Here is a 21,177-nt window from a genome sequence, read left to right on the forward strand (position 1 = left end):
AAATCAAACAACTGGTTTTTCATTGCAATTATAGTTGCTGTTTGAGTTAATTAAACACAGTACCCAAGACTCAATAAAAAAATTTTAAGCTTCAACTGTGTTTTTGTATAGAAATAACTCTAAATTTTATGAATCTAAATATTATATTACCTTGAAATGGAATCTACAGTTGATAAAACATATATCAGCCTGATTTTACATAAGTGTTTTTACAAGTTTTCATGTGTCTAGTTGTTAAATGCTCATGTTGAGTTCTATAAAACGGTCTAAAAATCATACAGGCAACTAACTCATGGTTATACTTTCTTTCATGTAAAGTCAAGTAGTTCCATCACTCACATTTTTCTTAATTCATTAGACCTCAGTTGCTCCAAGATCACTAAAATGTTGGTAAAGTTTCACATTGACACTGATATGTTATAGTCTGCAAATTTCCTCCTTAGAGTAATTTATATTTCCATTATTAAAGATAAACTTGCATTACATCTATATCCAAAAGGAAGAAAAATAATGTTTGGTGGCTTATATATTTGAAAATTATGATGAAGTTTTTTCTTTTCTTGTGAAATAATATCTTGTCACTATAGACTATATTTCATATTTATAGTGTGCCTTTATTTCTTTGGGAATTTGAAATACTCTAAATAATTTGGGCTTTGCCTGGTTCTCCAGAATTGTAGAATATGACTGATAACTGCCTTTAGAATTCCTAATAGCTAAATTACAATTATTATGCAAAGCCCTACAATAGACAGTTATATGGATTGTTAAATGACTTTGCCTTTTTTGCAAACTATAATCATTTTCCTTTATTAGCTGAAGGATTTTATAATTTAAGGAAGATGAGAAACCTATAAGTCACGCTTTCAAATAAGGAACATGGATATTGCAAACATTAAATTTCCCCATAAAAATGTTAAGGCATCATTAAACTAGGTTCAGATTAATACAATTCAGTCAACTCTAGATAGATATCTCCCATAATAAGCTGAAACAATACCTAGTGATCTAAGATGTAAAACATTTTACTACAGCCAATTTATAAACCTATAAAACATACAGGTATCATTCAACCTCTTTATTAATAGTGCATGCCTTGTATTAAATCAAAACCATTTTAAAGACCCCTCCCCTTTGGCATTCCCTTCCTCAGCTGTTGCCCCTCATTATGTGTTATCTCCCTGAAGCTCATCCAAAATGAATGACAGCATCTTTCTTACTAGAAGCAGCATAGGCAATTCCTAGCCTAGTGATACAGCTTGGTTAGCCCTGAGATTTATAGACACACTTGCTGTCCTCACACTACAATATTCTATGGCTTAATATTGATGTATTTGTTTCTCTGAAGGTATATGTGCTTTTTGCTCACTTTAGAAAATGCAACTTATTGTTTTTAAGGTTTTTCAAGTTGCTTTACAAGTAAATTATGTTCGCAAGAAAACTGATATTGGGACAATATCATCTTCTAGACAATTTTGAGTCTGGTTGGAGAATTCATTTTATCACCTCATTTTCTTTAGTAAGAAAGCCAAATACTTCATATTGGCTGAGTTGCTGAGGGTTTTAATGAATTATTTTTTCTGGTTGTCTATTGCCATACAACAGTTCCAAAATTAAATATATATATATATATACATATATATATTATGCTCGCAAACCTGTAGTTGGGGAAGGGTTCTGTGGAAGTAACTTACCTCTGTTCCACTTGGCATCAGCTGGAGTAGCCCAAAGGTTGTAGGCTGGAATCACCCAAAGATTTGCTTGTATATCTATCTGGTGGTTGTGTGGTCATTAACGCTATGTGCTATCTCCAGCCTGGTGCCTTCAAGATAGCTGGATTCATACACGTTGACTCACAGCTTCCAAAGCAGAGCCACATAAGACAGAGAAACAGATGGGAGCTCTGTCTCCTTTTCTAACCTGGCTTCATAAGTCATACACATTACTTCTACTTCAATCTGTTTGTTAACATGAGTCTGTAAAACTGATACATATCAATTGGAAGGGAATTGAAAAAAACCTTTTGATGGGAGAAGTATCAAAAAATGTGTGTATGTGTTTTAAAACTGTCACACTATCAAAGGTGGAATTAATCTAATAATTTCAAATATCACTGAAAAATAATTAGCTATTCATTTCTGAAATCACTGCATAAAAATTTTAATATAAATTCTTGTTCTTATTACTACATTCCATATATTCCTTATGACAAGGTATGTCATACAAGGTTAATTTTCTAAAACATCAGAGTAAAATTAAAAATTTAAAACACATGGAAATATAAGTAGTATCTTTAACAGAAAACTTTGATCTCTGACTTATTATAGGTACGTATGCATAAATTAAACTATTATAATTTAAATACCATTTAACATTAGAGTTACTACATTTAACATAGGTAAATATGCTATTTTTAATGAAAAATTGTCCCCAAGTAATCTTTCTTTAACTGGAAAAATGATTCTAAGAAATGAAGACCAAATCTCTAAAAATGAGATGATCCAGAAGAAAAACAAAACAAAAACCAAATTAAAGTATAATTGCTTATACTGATAAATATATGTATACATAGCCAATATTAAAACTGTCAAAGATTAATAAAATGTTTATAAACAGTTGATCGTGAGTGCATCATTAAATTTGCTAAGATAACTTTATACAATAGAAGTTTATTTTTCTTTCACATAGCAATCTAACATAAATATTCCTAGTTGATAGGAAGCTGTCCTCACTTATACCTGATATGTTAGTGCCAGCCAGAAGAAAACTGTGCCTCATGACAGTCTTAGACAGAGATGGCCACAAAGTTTATTAACAGATGGAAATTATCCCAGTTGGCAGAATTTCAAGTACACGTTGTTGCTACCTTGTAGGGTAACAAAAGTGACATTTAGGATACTATTTCTAGGCAGTGATTAATAGTTTTTCCAGTTTGTCAGAGATATATAAAAGGTAAAGCTGGAATATCCATGACAATAAGTTTTAAAGGAAAGTATGTAAATGGATAGCTCTCAGAGGGATCATGAAATACACAGAGCTTTGGGTATCATTTTAACATCCAGCAGAGAGATAACTTTACAACCAGCTGGACAGGATGACCTGGCCATCGGATATCCACCTGACTCATTTTTTGGCCATCTCTCCTATGTAACTGACCCACGATAACAGTGGCCATGGTGGCAGGGATGGAAGCAATGCATAGGTCCACAATATAGGCTTTCCCTCAATATGGCTGATTAAGCACATCCCTTCTAAGCATCCAACCAGTCAGTTTCCAAAAGAAAACCTCCACCCTGAGTATGGCACCATTTCTTTGGTGGCTAGGAGAGTAGATAACAAACTGCAGATTAAATGCTAGCACCCAGATTTTGCTGTTCCAGGATCCTATGATCTGCATTGATATTGGACAGCACAATGCAATGGTAGTATCCATTGTTGTAAAACAATGCAGTTGATCTACTGTTAACTCTGACCCATAGAACAGAGTCCTTACTAAGCTTCTCAGAGTTATCTCTGCCAATTCATCAACGCATCCTTACTTCCTGAGTAAAGGAAGTTCCCCTGAATTCTCCCAGGGATCGAAGTCAGATGGTGGGTTCTTGAGACTAATCTAATCTATTAATCCTAAACTCCTCCTTCACATCTTTATAAACATTCTAAACCTATTTTGTACAATACCACATAAAGTTCTATTTTCCCATTACTTTCACTTTAGTGTATCATCAAGATCAGGCTTCTAAGGAACAGCACATCTATTTAGACCAGCTCTAGGTGTCACTCTTACAATGTTGCATTGTGACTCATGGTGAGTGATATCATGTCAGTAAATTTTCTTCTATCCAGTTTGATATTTTGTTTCAACTCTCTCCAAGGCCCCTCCAACACTCTCTATTAAAGATCTTCATCAATTGTCCACCTTGGTCCCCAGTTTCTTGACAATGCTTATTAACCAAGTGTGTACATGTAGCATTGTTTGTTGTCATAATTTCCAGTTTTGAGACCTAACTTTGAATGTCAGCAATTTGGTCACAATTAAGCCTTGAATCTCAACTTGAAAGACATCTTGCATCAAAGGTCCACAAGGGCTATGGCAGTGGCACTCTGGTCTAGGAGGTAGATGATTTTCTTCGGAAAGATACAGTAAATAGGGTAACCTGAGAAGAACCAAATGTTTGTACCTAATCCACAAATACTCATTTCAGGGCAACAAATTCCTTAATTATAAATTCCCCAATAAGTTTCTACTGCTCTCTGTTCTATGATGTATGAGTTTCTAAATCTTTTTATCTAAAAACGACCTTAGCTCTATAAATTAATATATCTGTGATAATGACCCTTGCTAACATAGTGTGTAACATGAAAATGAGGAAGGGTAGACTTTTTCACCATCAGAGCAACTATAAAATATATATATATTATTGGGGAATGAATTTGATTAAGTCCTAAGTCATATTACAAAATATGCATAGTATTATGTAAGCTACTGAATTATTGTAAAGATACTTTTAAAACAAATGCATGCAATTCTATTAAATAAGAACTTTCACAGATTGATAAATTAAGCTCTGTGACATGTTAACTGTATGAATATAATGATCCATTTCGTTCAAAAGAACCATATAAAATAAAGGTAAAACAAACTATGTCATGATTATTTAATAAATTCATATAAGCAGAGTTTATTTGGCAAGGCAAATTGAAGAGCTGTCCATCAGTACATTAGGGTGAGTACAATGCTATACAGTAAATTAAAGGCTCTGTGTGAAGCAGAGTAAACAGTCTATAACAACCAAAAGTGCAAACTGCATGTTTGAAAACACAGCTGTGGTACATGTTGAATTATTTCATATCTCCAAGGAATTCTTTTTACAAAAAAAAAATTGCATACAAAGATTAGATGCATTATCATGTGAATGTTTGAAACTCTCTGATATAACAAATCTCCCAGGATTACAGGTCTACTAAACAGATTTCCTTCTCTTTCCAAATACATTATTGATCAATTTGGCCATTGATTTAGATCCACTGGGTCGTCTCTTTTCTTTAAGTTTGACGTTTATCAGGATGTCCTTGATAATTCTGATGAACATCATTTCCACCTCCAGAGACTGCTCTGCTGCAGACAGTTCACAGAATTGGCATCGGTTATCCAGCGCCAGCTTTTGCCCTTCTTCCCAGCCAACCTCTCGCACATGACAAAGATCTCGTTTGTTGCCAACCAAAAATACTGCTGAGTCCACAGCTCTAAAATAGAGATACACAATTTTTAGCAAGATTGTTTTAACAACTTTTTTTAAACACATAGATTTATAGCCAAAGGATTATAAATTTTAAAAAATGGAGTGTGTATATGTGTTACTTATGGTCATGTGTAGTTACGCATAGCCCCATTTGCTTAAAATCATTTTAGATAGAATGTAGTAAATGGCACAGAAGCAACAAGGTTCTTAAAGCCTAGGATTTGAAGTAATGTGGACCTATTATTGAATTCTGGCGCTGTCTGCCAACTAAGTATGATTACCTTTCCCCCTTTCAGTGTCCTTTAATGTAAAAATGTGGTACATATTCATCATGGAATACTATGCAGCCATAAAAAAGAATGAGAGCATGTCCTTTGCAGGGACATGGATGGACCTGGAGGTCATTATTCTTAGTAAACTGATACAATAACAGAAAACCAAATACTGCATGTTCTCACTCATAAGTGGATATAAATGTCAAGAACACATGGACACATAGAAGGGAACAACACACACTGGGGCCTATTGGAAGGTCGAGGGTGAGAGGAAGAAGGGGATCAGGAAAAATTAACTAATGAGTTCTAGTCTTCATACCTGAGTGATGAAATAATCTATACAACAAACTCCCATGATACAAGTTTACCTATGTAAAAAACCTGCACACCTACCCTTCAACCTAAATTTAAAGCTTTTAATATATCAAAATAATCCTCCTCACAAAGAATTCTCACAGAGATTAAAGCTCATGGAGATTATATACGTGAAATGATGTATACAAATATATCTAACATAGGCTCAGGCAATGAAAGTTGCTTACTAAGTATTATTTTTCACGTTCCTTATCAATTACAAGAGAAGAGCTAGCAAATGTCTCTTTACTCATAGAGTTATTGTAATTGAACAATTTAGATAAAATTTTCGTAAGCAAAAATATTATTCGATACTTATTGCTGTTTTTGCTTAGCTAATATCCATTATAACATACTCTAGAGAAAATTGTATTACCTCACAAACTTGTCCAACTCTCCTGTTTAAGAAAATGTGTCTTTGTTAAGATAAAATGTCTCTGCAACTATCAAAATATCCTCCTTGGTTATAGTGAAGCAATATGAAAATAGAATTTGAATTGAAGATACAGTAAAATCACTAGGCTTTAAATGGCATGGAATGCTGCAAAGATATCTACTGTAAGGAAAAAATGGGTGAACACAGGCAGTCTTCAATTGGTATTGGCTCCGATTTCACTAAAAGTTGGTTTCATTCAAATGACAATGTGTGGTGAACTTTAAAAAATGTTACTAAGGTCTTTTTTTGTCTACTTTGTGAAATTATTGAAAAGAGTAAATGAGAAGGAATATATACAAATGTTTTCAAGGGTGGGACACAAATGTCAGATATAATTTAATGAAAGTGATATACTTTGCTTTCCTAGTCTTTTACAGATTGAAAACTGAAAATATTCAAAGAATTATCTAATCAACAAATTAGAAAGATTTCCTGAAAAATGTCCAATACAAATTTTTATGCTTTCAATGTGTTCTTAAATGTCGTTGAGTGATTACTTTGATTTGAAGAAGTATCAGAATTTTATTCCTGTCCCATACCTACATCATGATGCTTAAACATAAGATATTTAATGATTAAAACAGTGGAGTCCTAAAATATCAGTCATCTTATAGGATATAAGAGCTATGCGGCACCTCAGTAAAATCACATGTTTCTCCTATCCTGCTGCCACCAGTTAAATTAGAAAAATTTAACTGGTGGTAGCAGGATAGGAGATTAAAGTGGCTCTAGAGATTAAAGTGGCTTACTTAAGGCAAATCAAAGGAAAGCAAGAATGTACATCATCTACCTCCAGGGAAATACACCTTATCAATGATTATCTCATGATTTCTGTATAGTGGACACTTAAAATAGATATAAAACGTACACATGCCATTTCTCAGTAATAATATTGTGCTTTTTTTACTTGCCAGATTAGAATGCTATTTAGATTCGAAGGACAAAATTGATTAAAAGCACAAGAAAGTTTAACAATCACCAGGCGCGGTGGCTCAAGCCTGTAATCCCAGCACTTTGGGAGGCCGAGGCGGGTGGATCACGAGGTCAAGAGATCGAGACCATCCTGGTCAACATGGTGAAACCCCGTCTCTACTAAAAATACAAAAAATTAGCTGGGCATGGTGGCACGTGCCTGTAATCCCAGCTACTCAGGAGGCTGAGGCAGGAGAATTGCCTGAACCCAGGAGGCGGAGGTTGTGGTGAGCCGAGATCACGCCATTGCACTCCAGCCTGGGTAACAAGAGCGAGACTCCGTCTCAAAAAAAAAAAAAAAAGAAAAAAGAAAGTTTAACAATCACATTGAGCAAAAATAAATACTTTATGGAAAAGGTCAAAAAGACTGAAAAATGGGGAAAACTAAAATGGAAAACTCAGATGCTTAAACTTTCATCTGTTAATGAAACAATGGCTTACGGAACAACCATGTCTTCCTTCATAGTTCTTTGTGTCAAAACAATTAGGAATAAAGAATTGTTGATCAGTCCTTTATTGTAGGAGGTAAAATGGAGAAAAATGTATTCTCATATTTAGAATTTGTAAACAGTTTGATTATTCAGTCTATTTTGCTTTGATAGATTGAACAACCCAGTGACTAGAAATTGGATTTCACGGGATGCCAAATGTAATAAATCTGGATTTATTTAGTATCCTTAACAATTTTGTGAGAACGAAAAGGAAAGGTTGGAAAGCAAACTATCTTATATACAAAAGACCATTATTTTTCAAGTGAGTGTAATGTTAACAATAGAAGCTGTCTTGTAAAATAGCCATTTACTCAGGGCAAGTAACTGTTTATGTCAGCCAGGATATAAAGCATTCTCATTCCTTTTACTACATGTGTAACTCCTGTGGAATGGGAAGGTGAATTGTTCAGGGCTGTTAAATTTTGTAATTGGAAGGCTGTATTAAGCTCTTCCTAATGATGCTTACAGCTATATGATGATTTACTAAAAAGGAAGGAGAAAGGAATGAAAAATACCTTACCTTTTACAATGACTAGTTTGTGGCGCCCGGATTCTGTAGATCAGTGCTTTCGCAAAAGCAAACGAAGACCTATCACTGATGTCATACACAATAACAAACCCATCTGCCCAGTGAAGCTCACTTGTGAGGGAGAATTTTGCTTTCTGTGTCTGAAAATAAATCAAGTACGTTAAAAGTGTTGGGATCTAATACAGTTAAATAATAGAGACCCATTTCAGCTGAAGGAGATATCAGTAAGCTGAATACTAATATTTTCTAAAATACAGTTTCTTTGTTTCTCTTTTATCACTCTTTCTCCTTAATTAAAAGCGATTAAATGTAAAACAGAACTATAATAAAGTTATATTTATCTCATTTTATAACTTTTCTAGAAGACATCTCCACTTTTTCTGAAAATTTGATGAGCTACAATAATTGTCTTTTGAACTAAAATCCACACATTTGTTTTGAAAATATATAATTTTTAATCTATGTTAGTAAATGGAATACCTATTGATTTTTGGTACTGGATTTAAAACAACAAAAAACAAAAATATTATAGAGGTTTAGCTAAAATATTTAAGGTATGTTTTTATTTACCGAAAATGATCTGTCTCATATAGCTGCTTTGAAACCCTGAATGGATGTACGTTTTTCTCTTACTTGTATAATCCCATTTTAACTGCTTTAGCATATGAATGGACAAGGAGGTTTGCACTGAAAATCTATTTTACTTATTATGTTCTATTGACAACTGGTTAAAGTGTAACTCAAGGAAAATATAAAGTGAATTGATAAGCTACTTAACTATTAACTTCTGACAGTAACACTGTGACCTGATAGAAATATGCTATAGATACAGCCTAATGCTGCAATTTTAAAGATATTTGTGATATTATAATTTTTACATGAACTTACAGAAGTGCAAGATAATGAAATTGACAACACTAGAAAATAATCTCTTAAATTAAAATGAGAAGAAACTTCTGTTTTAACACGGTAACTTTTCACTTACCCCCATACCATCTTCAACTCATGATTTTTTTAAAAAAACAATCAATCAGTTAATCAATGAAAAGACTGTTTTATTTTACTTACTTGAGAACAAGAGTCATATATTTCTAGATTTAGTTGTTTTCTTTCCAAACACATATGCTTGTTATACACAGAGTCTGCAAAAATATGCATATCCACCATCAGTATGAAAATACTCCAAATGTGAACTCATACCTGAATCACAGTCTGAAAAATTCAACCACTCATATTTTAGTGGAATCATATTGTCGCTTTTTTACACTACTGGTGACTGAAGGCATGTATTTGTTGTATTTGCTCAGATAGGTTTCTTACAAATGAATCTCACCACTGTCTCTATTCATATACATGCCTTTGTGCTCATATACTTATATTCCATTCTATTGCCGTAGATGGAACATCTATGTCCCTATCTAAAGCAAATCCATTCCCTCTCAGCTAGGGATGATTTCTTCTCACCTACTGAAAGATATGGCTTCAGTAATCCTACTTCCCTCTCATATATCATATTTTTTCTTCTTTATTATATAAGCAGCAGCATCTTACAAACCTGAAAAATTTCTTCTAACTTAAATGTAGTATGACTTAATCCTTAATTCCGTATCTTGATTTTTTTTTTGCCTTATTGATACCATTAATGTAGTTGGTCACTCCTGCCTTCTAAAAGTTTCCTTTACATGACCTTCAAGGCAACACTGTCTCCATTTTTTTTTAATTCCTTGTTGGTCTGTCTTAATCTTTCTTGTTCACCTCCCCCACCCACACTGTCTTCTCACATTTCAAACATGGATCCAGTTCATAGAGTCTTTCTTTACCTAGATTCCTTTTCAGATCTCACCTAGACTCAGGTCGACACATGACAATTATTTCAGATGAACCCAGCTTATATCTGAAGCCAACCTCATCCCTGAACTCCCGACACAAATAACTTGCTATTGGACACCTCCACTTAGATACTTGATAGATATCTCAACTTTAACACACCTCAGGCTGAACCCCTGATATCCCTGCAAAGGCTGCATCTTCCACAATTTTCCATTTTGTTAAATGGCCTATACATAACTCCAGTTTCTCAGGTGAAAAACCTTAGGATTATCCTTGATTATTTATTTGTCTCATGTCACATATTTATTCCAAAATTTATGTATTCCAAAATTTATGTATTCTAAAATTAATTTATTCTAAAATTCGCTTTTAGTCTACCTTCAAAGTATATCTTGAACTTGTCTGTATCTCCTCATCTCCATTGCTAAGACTAGTCTAGGCCACCATCATTACTTGCCTAATTTATCACAAAGCCTCCTAAGTCATCTTTCTGTTTCCATCCTTCCTCTAACCTCCTTCCTGTTCCTAGCGTATCCTCGACACAGAAGGAAAAGTGAACCTTGTAGCCAGATCATGTCACTTGTCTGGTCAAATTTATTTAATGACTCCTCATTTCTCAGAGAGTTAGAGTTGGCTTCTTAACTCCTACCAGGTTACATTTAATGAAGTTTGTTATAGTTTAATGAAAGCTTAAATTATGTTTTCAGCCTGTTTCCTCTAAACTTTATAGATTTATTATAGGCTCCAAACCACAATATTTCCTTCCAGTCATTTAAAATTATTCGCTCTCAAATCTCAAAAACAGCCAGCAAGTGTCATCAATTCTCACATTTTTAGAATTGTATTATTTCCCCCTTCTAGTTTTAATTTATAAAGAGGAGTCATTTTTGCTAGTTTGCCCTCATAGAGTTAATGAGTTTTTGATCATTTGATTGTCTTTTCAAAAATTCCTCTAGGTCTTTTATTTTTCATTGAGCTGTAGCAGCCAGAATGTGTAAACATTTCATTTGTTTATGTAACTATACTATATCAAAGATTAAGTTGGGGGCTTTTGTTGCTATTGTTTTTTGGATGGCATATTGTTTTATGTTTGCTTTATTTCTTAGCTCTGGGACATCTTCTCATGCTCGAGTCCTAAATTGTATGTTACATTGACCCTTTTGACTGATGTCATTGGCCTCACAAATGAAACAACAGGAACTTTTTATGTTCTCAAATTTCTATGATCAGTTTTCAGGCTCTTGCCCTTAAATGTTCATAATGTCATATGGACTGAAATATCATGTTGAATTCATGTAGGAAAAAACACAATGTAATACATTAAACCTATTTTCTGAGATACTCTAGTTATGCTACTTCGTGATTGAATGCTAAAGATTTTTGTTTGTTTCTCATAGAAAACGCACTTGCAATCATAAATTCCTCTTATTCCAAATAAGCAATAATCAACAAAAACATTCCCCTTTTTCCCAATTTTTATATTTTCTGTAATCTGCCATTCTTATATTTTAAAAAAAGAAAAAATATTCATGCCCTCATCTCATTCCTTCAATCAGGTAAAATATTAGTACCATTATGTTGTTTAATTGGTAAGCCAAAAATATGCTCCGAATTATTGCAAAATTTCTCACTTTTTGTGTTGTACTATTTTCCATATATTATGTTAATTCTAGTCAAAAAAACAGAAATTTATAGAAAAATTTGTGAAATAATATTAAAATTATATCAGAATGCCTTGACCTTTGTTTTAGAATTTTTCTACATTTATGTAAATGACTTAGATAATAATGATATAATCTTAATCAAGGCATAATTTTCCTACTGTTTTCTTATGGTTTTACAATAAAAATAAACTTTATACTATTGTTAGTTGTGGTTTTAGTGTTAATTTTCTCTTTTTTTTTAAGAATGTGATTTAATTTCATATTTGTTTTATACCTTACAAAAAAGATGCTCATAGTTACAGTTCTACAATATTTTGAAGAGAGGATCTTAGTTTTACTGTTTTTCCACTTCCAGACTTTGAAACCAACTGACTTTCTAATACATCTTACTTAATATCAAATTGGGTGAATTTTACCACAAAACAACATTTAATTCAAGTTCCTATTTTGGCATTTCTAATCAGAATATGTGAATAAATAAATAGCTTTAAATACATAAAAATGATATAGTCTATCAAAATGCTTCTCTGTTCCTAAGTGGGATTTAATTATGTTAAAAATTTTAAGGTAAAAATGTCTAGAGTGGTGACTTACCAAAATTAGAAGCATATTCTCCAATGAATCGCTTAGTAAGAAACCTCACTGTAAGGGCTGCAAAGTAAACAATCTAGATTTAAGGCTGTTATATTTTATGATCCAGATAATTTGTTTATGTGCATAATGTTTTAGTTCTTAGATCAAAAATATGCAAAAATTAACAAAGACATTAAAATTTTATTAAATTCTGTTCTAAATAGTAGTTAACAATATTTCCATGATACAATCAAATGAATAGAAAGCTAGGAAGAAAGGGATCTTAAAGTTCTGCACATCTAAATCACTATGCAGTTCATTCATTACCACAAAAACATAAGGCCACTTATCTTTTGTAACAGAAACAGGTTTCTCATTATATTTGAGATGCAAGAATTTGACCATCTGTTTATTTTCTCTCTATCAGATTCAGTCTGACTTCAAGGAACTATATGTAAGAGTCACAAGGACACTACCAAGTATTTGCAGTTATTTAAAGACATAGGGACCTACAAATCCAGGAAACAGAAAAAGAATCTCTGTCATCCGTTCATCATGTTGCAGCTCCCGCGTTTGGCCAGTTAGGATGTTATGATTCTTTAGGTTCAAGTGGCTCTATTGGTGGCATCCTGCCATTATAATGTGACCAAAACCAAAGCAAAACAACAAAACGAAAGCATGACTTCCAAAATTAGAGTACGTATTGCTCAGTTCCAGGACATCCACCAAGCAATGACCCCTCAAAGTTCTTTTATCTCAGTAATGCTACATTTAAAATAGTGTCCACAAATCTCCAAGCAACTCTCTACTTTAGTTTCAGAGCAGATGAGTTCTATCAAGATTGCTGTTTGGCAAACTAGTGAGTATGAGGGCAGGTGTGTTGAAGTGAGGTGTAAGTGGGATAGTGATGTAACGATTTCCTGTTATTCCTATGAATTGTAAACATCAGTAGAACAATATGCAAATTAACATTTCAGATAGTTATCTTGCTGTACCTGCTTACATATTCTATAAACATGCAGTTACTTGCCTGTAAAAGTGAAAACTCCTAATGAAAAATAATGTGCATATCACCCCAGTGAGATAGTTATTATAGATGTATTTTCATATATATATATGAAATATATATATTAAAAATACATGGTTAATGGTTAACATGTCAATGTTTCTCACTCTTTCTACACTCAGTTATGCTATAGAAGACATCACCACTCACCAGATTTGCCTGTTCCTTCACCACCCAAGACAGCAAGCTTCACATCATTCATCTTGCTTTTCTGCTTCTTGGTTAGTCCTGTCTTCTGGAACTATGTTGCCCTGTGACAAACATTTTTTTTAACTTCCTTTTTATTGCTACTCTCACTTCTCTAAGAACAGCTCCGCCCCATATTCCTATCAGCCAACAATAACTTTAAAAATGTTTTCCTAGAGTAGTTTCCAATTCAGTTTTAATATAACATTTTTAAAAAAACTGGAGTTACCGTTTAGACAAAAAGGCTTATTAAGACAATACGTATATATTTATAACAAAACCTTAGCTTACAATTCTCTGTTTTTGTGTGCCTGAAATCTACTTTCTTTTAGGGCCTAAAAAAGTATAATTTCTTTTCATTTAAAAAAGTTTTAGAGGCTGGGTAAACATTTCTGTATATTTACTTTGATTGGATTGGTTTGTTTGTTGTATTAGTATCAGAGCCTGTATCTGCTAGGATTTCTTCTGTGAAAAAAAAGGGGGAATCCCCTAATTCAATCACAAAAAGAGAATAAGTATCTAGGCTTTAGATGTTTAGGTTTGACACCAATGCAAATAAATAGCTAGACCGTGTTTGTAAATCATATGAGGTTCTCAAGAAACAAAATGAGCACTATAGAGTTTTAACTTCTCCAGTGCCTTATTTAATAAGTAATTTCTCCTTTAAAAAATATTTTGTCTCTGGGCACAGCGGCTCATAACTGGAATTCCAGCACTTTGGGAGGCCGAGGTGGGTGGATCATGAGGTCAGGAGTTCAAGACCAGCCTCACCAACATGGTGAAATCCCATCTCTACTAAAAATACAAAAATCAGCTGGGCATGGTGGTGCATGCCTGTAATCCCAGCTACTCAGGAGGCTGAGGCAGGAGAATCACTTGAACCTGGGAGGCGGAGGTTGCAGTGACCCAAGATCACACCACTGAACTCCAGCCTGGGCAAGAGAGTGAGACCCCATCTCAAAAAAAAAGTTTTGCCCATAGGCAACAGTAACATTTCTGGAGAAAAATAAAGCAATCAATGTCATTTATTAGAAAATAAACATAAACCTGTCATATTTCCTTATGTAGAACATTGAAATTAGAAAAAAGAAAAGAGAAAGGAAAGAAAATTGGGAAGTAGTATTCTGGCATAGTTCATTCATGCTGTATAAGAAAGAGGTAAATTTAATATGCAAAACGATGAGTTTTTCATACTTCTTTTTATCAGATTTCCCTACCACTCCAAGTACCCCGTTATTTTCTTTCTCTTTTATCTCCAATTTAGTTATATACAAATTCTACAATAAATAAGTCTACATGTGTGTACTAAATTTTGAGGCCCAACTGAAAAAGTTTCATTTCCAGACTAAGTTGATCACAGGAGTAATAATTTGCTTTTTTAAAAAAATGCATTTATTTAACAAACATTTCCTACTTGCAAGTATATTTTAAAGCTATGTTAGGCTTAATAACGCACTATTGTTAAATCATGAATTTCCTGCCTTGATAGAGTTTACACTCATCTGTTAGAGAAAAGGGAAACAATTAAAATTACAGTAAATAGAATTGTTGCTAAAATTGGACTGGGGAAAGCAGAACACATGGATATAAAGGTCTTCAAAAAGTAGATAAATCTTGAAACATGAGTAAGAACCACAGAGAAAGTGAAGAAAAAGTGATTCGTGATTAAGGAGATGTGTCTATTCCAAAAGAAGAAACAGACTCCATAAAGGAAAAGGAGCAAGAGAGAGGATGACAAGTTCTGGGATCAGCAGGTAACAGCTGAACCAAGTTACACTTTTTCTTTACTACAAATTTGAAAGAAATAGATATGATCCCTTTAATTTCTGCAGTTATAGAAATAGTAAAAAGAACAACTGTTTTTCAAAGGAAATTTGCCAGCCGATTTATTATACCATGGAATTATTTTTTTTTTCTCTATTTGGAGAAATGCTATTCTTGTCTTCTTAAGAAACTTTTGGTGTTTTTAGATGTTGAGTTCCTAGGAAGGCAAGATTTAACTTCATGACATACATGATATTGAAAGCAGCATATGAATTGTTGTTATCAACGTACAGGCATTCTTTTCCCATGTCCTCTTTCTACCTGCTTCCACTTGGATTCCAAAAGAGGATCTAACAAGAAAGCAGCCTGGCAGTGGAATAGAGTGAAGTTGTAACTGGAAGAATACAAGCATGAACATATTTTCTTAAGAACCAGAAGCACCATTTTTTTTTAGATGAAAAGTACTAAATATCAATCAATATTCTAATAGCCACATTATTATACTATTAAAAGTTTCTTACAGCTCTCTAAAGAAATAATCATTCATATCCAAAATCAAATCATTTACTCCTATATTTATTCATTTATTTATGACGTAGGTCCCATTACTAACTTCTAACATAATAGAAATATAGGCTTTTTCAAATAGAAAAACAGAAACAAAGGAAAAAGGAAAAAAGAAAGAAAGAAAGAATGAGAGAGGAAGGAAGGGAGGGAGGGAGGGAAGGAGGGAGGGAGGGAGTGATAGAGGAAGGAAGGAGGGGGTGAGGGAGGGGGGAGGGTCGGAAAGCGACTGGGAGAAAGGAAGGAAAAAGAGGAGAAAGGAAGGGAAAAGAAGGAAAGGAAATTGGGGCAAGGGGGATTCGAATGCAAATAATATAACTGAAATTGAATGTACATTTAATTTTTATATAAAGAATTCTCTAATGCCTACTGCTGATTATAAAATAAACCATGGAGTCTGGGTTTTTGAGTATCCATCACCTGAATAGTAATACATTGTACTCAATAGGTAATTTTTCAGCCCTCACCCCTCTCCTGCCCTCCACCATTTAGAGTTTCCCATATTCTCTATTTCACTCTGTATTTCCATGTGTACACATTATTTATCTCCCACTTATAAGTGAAAACATGCAGCATTTGACTTACTGTTTCTGAATTATTTAGCTTAAGATAACTGCCTCCAGTTACATCCACGTTGCTGCAGAAAACATGATTTTATTCCTTTTTATGGTTGAGTAGTATTCCATGGTGTGCGCACACGCACATGTGTATATACATATATATGTATATATGTATACACACACCTATACACATATATACACATGTATGGATATACACACACACATACATATATGCGCATCTATACAAGTATGTATAGATATATGTGTACATATGTGTATATGTACATATACATATGTACATACATGTGTGTATATATCTATACATACGTGTATAGATGTGCATATCTATGTGTACAGATGTATATGCTATATATGTGTGTATGTATAGATATATAGAGATATATACACACACACACATATGCACCATAAAATACTACATATATGTACATATATTTACACACACACACACATATGTATACTATATATATACACACACATACACAGAACAGGTATATATAAAATATAGAAAATATGGGGTGTAGGGGTGTGTCTGTGTGTATGTGTATATATATATATATATATATATATATATATATATATGGGTGTGTGTGTGTGTGTATATATGTACATACACACCATATTTTCTTTACCCAGTCAAATTTCAAGTTTGATCAAACATTAAGTGATGGTTATGTTAGTCTCATGGGATACTTACCAAGTGTGTTTATTTGTAGGTTTATTCACAACAAATAAAAACTTACAAATGGATTATTATAATCAAAATTATTAGTTTCACCTCTAATTATAAGTTACTAAAGGGGTTCAGCTAGAGATTTATCACAAATCCTCCAAAATCTCTTCCAGAGAAATTATCCACATCTGGACATTTGCCTAGCCAAATGATGAAGCTATTATAATAATGGCCACTAAAATACAAAAGCTTCTATTAACCCACAACCCAATATTATTTTGGCTATAATATCTATTTCATAGAACTAATAATTGCTTATTTCAACAATCTCCTAACAGTTCAACATCACTTTATACATACAACATCAGGCTGCCCATGTAGAGTACTTTTGCATGTGATTATTTTTGGTGGGTTGTTTTTTATCAGAACAAGTATGTGAAACTGATAATTATGAAACGAACATACTTCTCACATTGTTTTGTCTGTGAAGACTATTTTTAGGGCCTATTCCTATTTTAGTAACAGATTTCGCTTACAGCTACAGTACTTGCAAGTCTTACTTCAAAGTTGACACATCACATCATATCTGAATACTGAATGCCACCCTATGGTGAAAGCTGCAACTCATTTATATTTTCTTTTCTCTCTCCTCCCCTCCTCATCATCCTGTTTTCCTTCCTTCCCCTCCCCTTCTTTCTGTGGCTATTTCTATCTCTGTGTCTTTACCTCTTTCTTTCTCTCTCTTTTTTTTCCTTTTCTTTCCCTTTTCCTTTCCTCACTTTTTACTGGGTTCTTTTAGGAGCTTTTCTGTATCAGTGGTATTCTAAAATTTCACAATGATATCCCTTGTTGCAAGTCACTTTTTTCATTAATTGTACCAGTGTTCACTTTGCCTCCTAAATATGGAGATTCCTGCTTTTCAGTTCTGGGAAATTTTGTTGTATTATCCCCTTACCAATTTATTCAAATCTGTCTTCCACATTCCGTGTGTCAGAAACTCTTACGTTAGTTGAACCTACAAGGTTGATCTCCAATGACTCTCTTTCTTTCCTATTGCCATACTGTCACCTTTGTGGAGTACAAATATGTATGGAAGATATATATATATATCTTCCTTTTTATTGCTACTCTCACTTCTCTAAGAACAACTCCACCCCATATTCCTACCAGCCAACATTTTGGAGTCTGAAGGACAGTGGCCTTCTTCTCACAGCTCCACTAGACAGTGTCCCAGGGGAGACTCTGTGTGGGGGCTCCATCCCCAAATTTTCCCTCTGCTTACTCTGGTAGAGGTTCTCCATGAGAGATTTGCCCTTGCAGCAAACTTCTGCCCGGACATCCAGGTATTTCCATACATCCTCTGAAATCTAAGCAGAGGTTCCCAAACCTCAACTATTGTCTTCTGCATACCCACAGGCCCAACACCACATGGAAGCTGCCAAGGGGCTTGCATCCTCTGAAGCCATGGTTCTGAATTGTGCCTTGGCCCCTTTTAATATGGCTGGAGCTGGAGCAGCTGGGACACAAGGCACCATGTCCAGAGGCTGCACAGAGCAGCTGGGTGCTGGGCCTGGTACAGGAAACTTTTTTTCCCTGGGCCTCAAGGCCAGTGATCGGAGGGGCTGCTGTGAAGTCTCTAAAATGCCCTAGAGACATGTACCTCATTGTCTTGGCCATTAACATTGGGTTCCTCATTACTTATGCAAATTTCTGCAGTGGCTTGGACTTCAATTTCTCCCCAGAAAATTAGTTTTTTTGTTTCATGGTCAGGCTGAAAATTTTCCAGATATTTATATTCTGCTTCCATTTTAAACATAAGTTCCAGTTGCAGATCATCTCTTCGTGAACACATATGACTGTATGCTTTCAGAAAAAGCCAGATCACATCTTGAATGCTTTGCTGCTTAGAAATTTCTTCTGCCAGATAATCTAAATCAACTCCTCTCAAGTTCAAAGTTCCACAGGTTTCTAGGGCAGGGGCAAAATGCTACCAGTCTCTTTGCTAAAGCATAACAAGAGTGACTTTTGTTCCAGTTCCCAATAAGTTCCTCATCTCCATCTGAGACTGTTATCAAGCTGCAACCCAGGTGTGAGGTGGGCCTCTGGTCTTCTCTGAGACCCAAGGGGTAAAACAGCCACTTCTCCTCCTTTTGTGATTAGAGGATTCTGACTACTGTTTTCTTGCTGACTACTAGCCAGCAACCTTTTTCAGCTCCTGAAGTGTTCCTACAGTTTCCTGCCACTTGGCCTCGTTCATATGCCCTTCCTCAACATGACCGCTTACTGCTTTAAAGCCAGCAATGAAGGAGAATCTCTTTCATGCATGCTAGCAACTAGCAAAGAAAGAAAGATAGGATGGACGAATGGATGGATGGATAGATAGATGATAGTTAGATAATTTATATATATAATACATTGAACATATACATAAATAAAATATACTGTATACATATGAAAACACTATAAATATGCATGTATGGAATATAAATATGGTTGTGTGTGTGTGTATGTGTATTTCACAAAAGTGACATTCTATCACTTTTGCCATACATTAGTGGTTAGAAGCAAGTCACAGGTCCTGCCAGCACTCCAGGGTTGGAGATTATACAACATTGTGACTCACTTGTTCCTATGGTTTGAATGCTTGTTCCCCTTTCAAAACTGATGTTGGAATTTAATTATCAATCTAATGGCATTGGGATGTTGGGTCCTTAAGAAGTGATAGGCCAGGCCATAAGAGCTCTACCCTCATAAATGGATTACATAAAGGGCTTTTAGGAGTGGGCTCTTTGTCTTGCCTCTTCTGCCTTCTGTCATCTGAGGATCTAATGCTCCTTCCCCAGAAGAATGCAGTGTGCAAGATTTCATCTTGGAAGAATATAATGGCCTCATCAAACACCAAACCTTGTGGCACCTTAACCTTAGACTTCCCAGCCTGTGAGTTAATAGACTTCTGTTCTTTATAAATTATCCAGTCTCAGTGTTCTGTTGTTTACGCCCTCACAAAATACACTAAGAATTTTGGGATCACTGAAAGGCGTGTATGTCACATGCCTTAACTTTTTATTTGACGCTTCTTCTGAACAAGATATATCTGTCTTTTGTTCCGTTCACAAAAATAAGTATTATTGATGCCAATATGATCACATTTTTACATTAACGTAATAATTTGTGGCCATAACTAGGATTGAATGTGATATTCTGAGCCAGAAATCTCCCTATAATCTCATTGGCCATTATGTCATGAAATTTTTGTCCTAAAAAATGAATTAACAAATCAGCATTTGAAAAACTGAAGTATTTCTGTTTGCATTACAGGCATACATCTGAGATATTGTGGGTTTGGTTCTAGACCACTGCAATAAAGCAAGGCATACCAATTTTTTGGTTTGTCAATGCATATAAAAGTTACATTTACACTATACTATAATTGATTAAGTGTGTCATACAGTGACATACAAAAAAATCAATGTACATACCTTAATTTAAGAGTATTTCACTATACCATTTAACCCAGCAATCCCATTACTGGATATATACCCAAAGGATTATAAATTGTTCTATTATAAAGACACATGCACACATATGTTTATTGCAGCACTGTTCACAATAGCAAAGACTTGGATCCAACACGAAGCTCATCAATGATAGACTGGATAAAGAAAATGTGGCACATATACACCATGGAATACTATGCAGCCATAAAAAAGGATGAGTTCATGTCCTTTGCAGGGACATGGATGAAGCTGGAAACCATCATTCTCAGCAAACTAACACAAGAACAGAAAACCAAACACCACATGTTCTCACTCATAAGTGGGGGTTGAACAATGAGAACCCATGGACACAGGGAGGGGAACATCACACACTGGGGCCTGGCGGGGGGTGGGGGGCTAGGGGAGGAAGCATTAGGAGAAATACCTAATGTAGATGACGGGATGATGGATGCAGCAAACCACCATGGCACATGTATACCTATGTA

General features: G+C 34.5%; 1 protein-coding gene across 2 annotated transcripts; it reads right to left on the bottom strand.

The window, feature by feature from the left end:
- Positions 1–4,641: 4,641 nt before the first annotated feature.
- On the bottom strand, positions 4,642–13,703 carry RERGL (RERG like). 2 transcript variants are annotated; one of them, XM_032253770.1, is made up of 5 exons: positions 13,581–13,703; positions 12,386–12,442; positions 9,366–9,439; positions 8,289–8,437; positions 4,642–5,244 (listed from the first exon to the last, which is right to left on the bottom strand). In XM_032253770.1, the coding sequence occupies exons 1-5, from the start codon at positions 13,630–13,632 to the stop codon at positions 4,962–4,964; spliced, it is 615 nt and encodes a 204-aa protein (XP_032109661.1). In that variant the 5' UTR covers positions 13,633–13,703; the 3' UTR covers positions 4,642–4,961. The 2 variants fall into 2 exon arrangements, with proteins under 2 accessions (XP_032109661.1, XP_032109660.1); XM_032253769.1 differs by lacking the exon at positions 13,581–13,703 and adding an exon at positions 12,717–12,895 and having other exon boundaries at positions 12,386–12,444.
- Positions 13,704–21,177: the final 7,474 nt, after the last annotated feature.

This window comes from Sapajus apella, unplaced genomic scaffold (genome assembly GCF_009761245.1).
Source record: "Sapajus apella isolate SASKATOON/1434 unplaced genomic scaffold, GSC_monkey_1.0 scaffold84, whole genome shotgun sequence".
Lineage (NCBI taxonomy): Eukaryota > Metazoa > Chordata > Mammalia > Primates > Cebidae > Sapajus > Sapajus apella.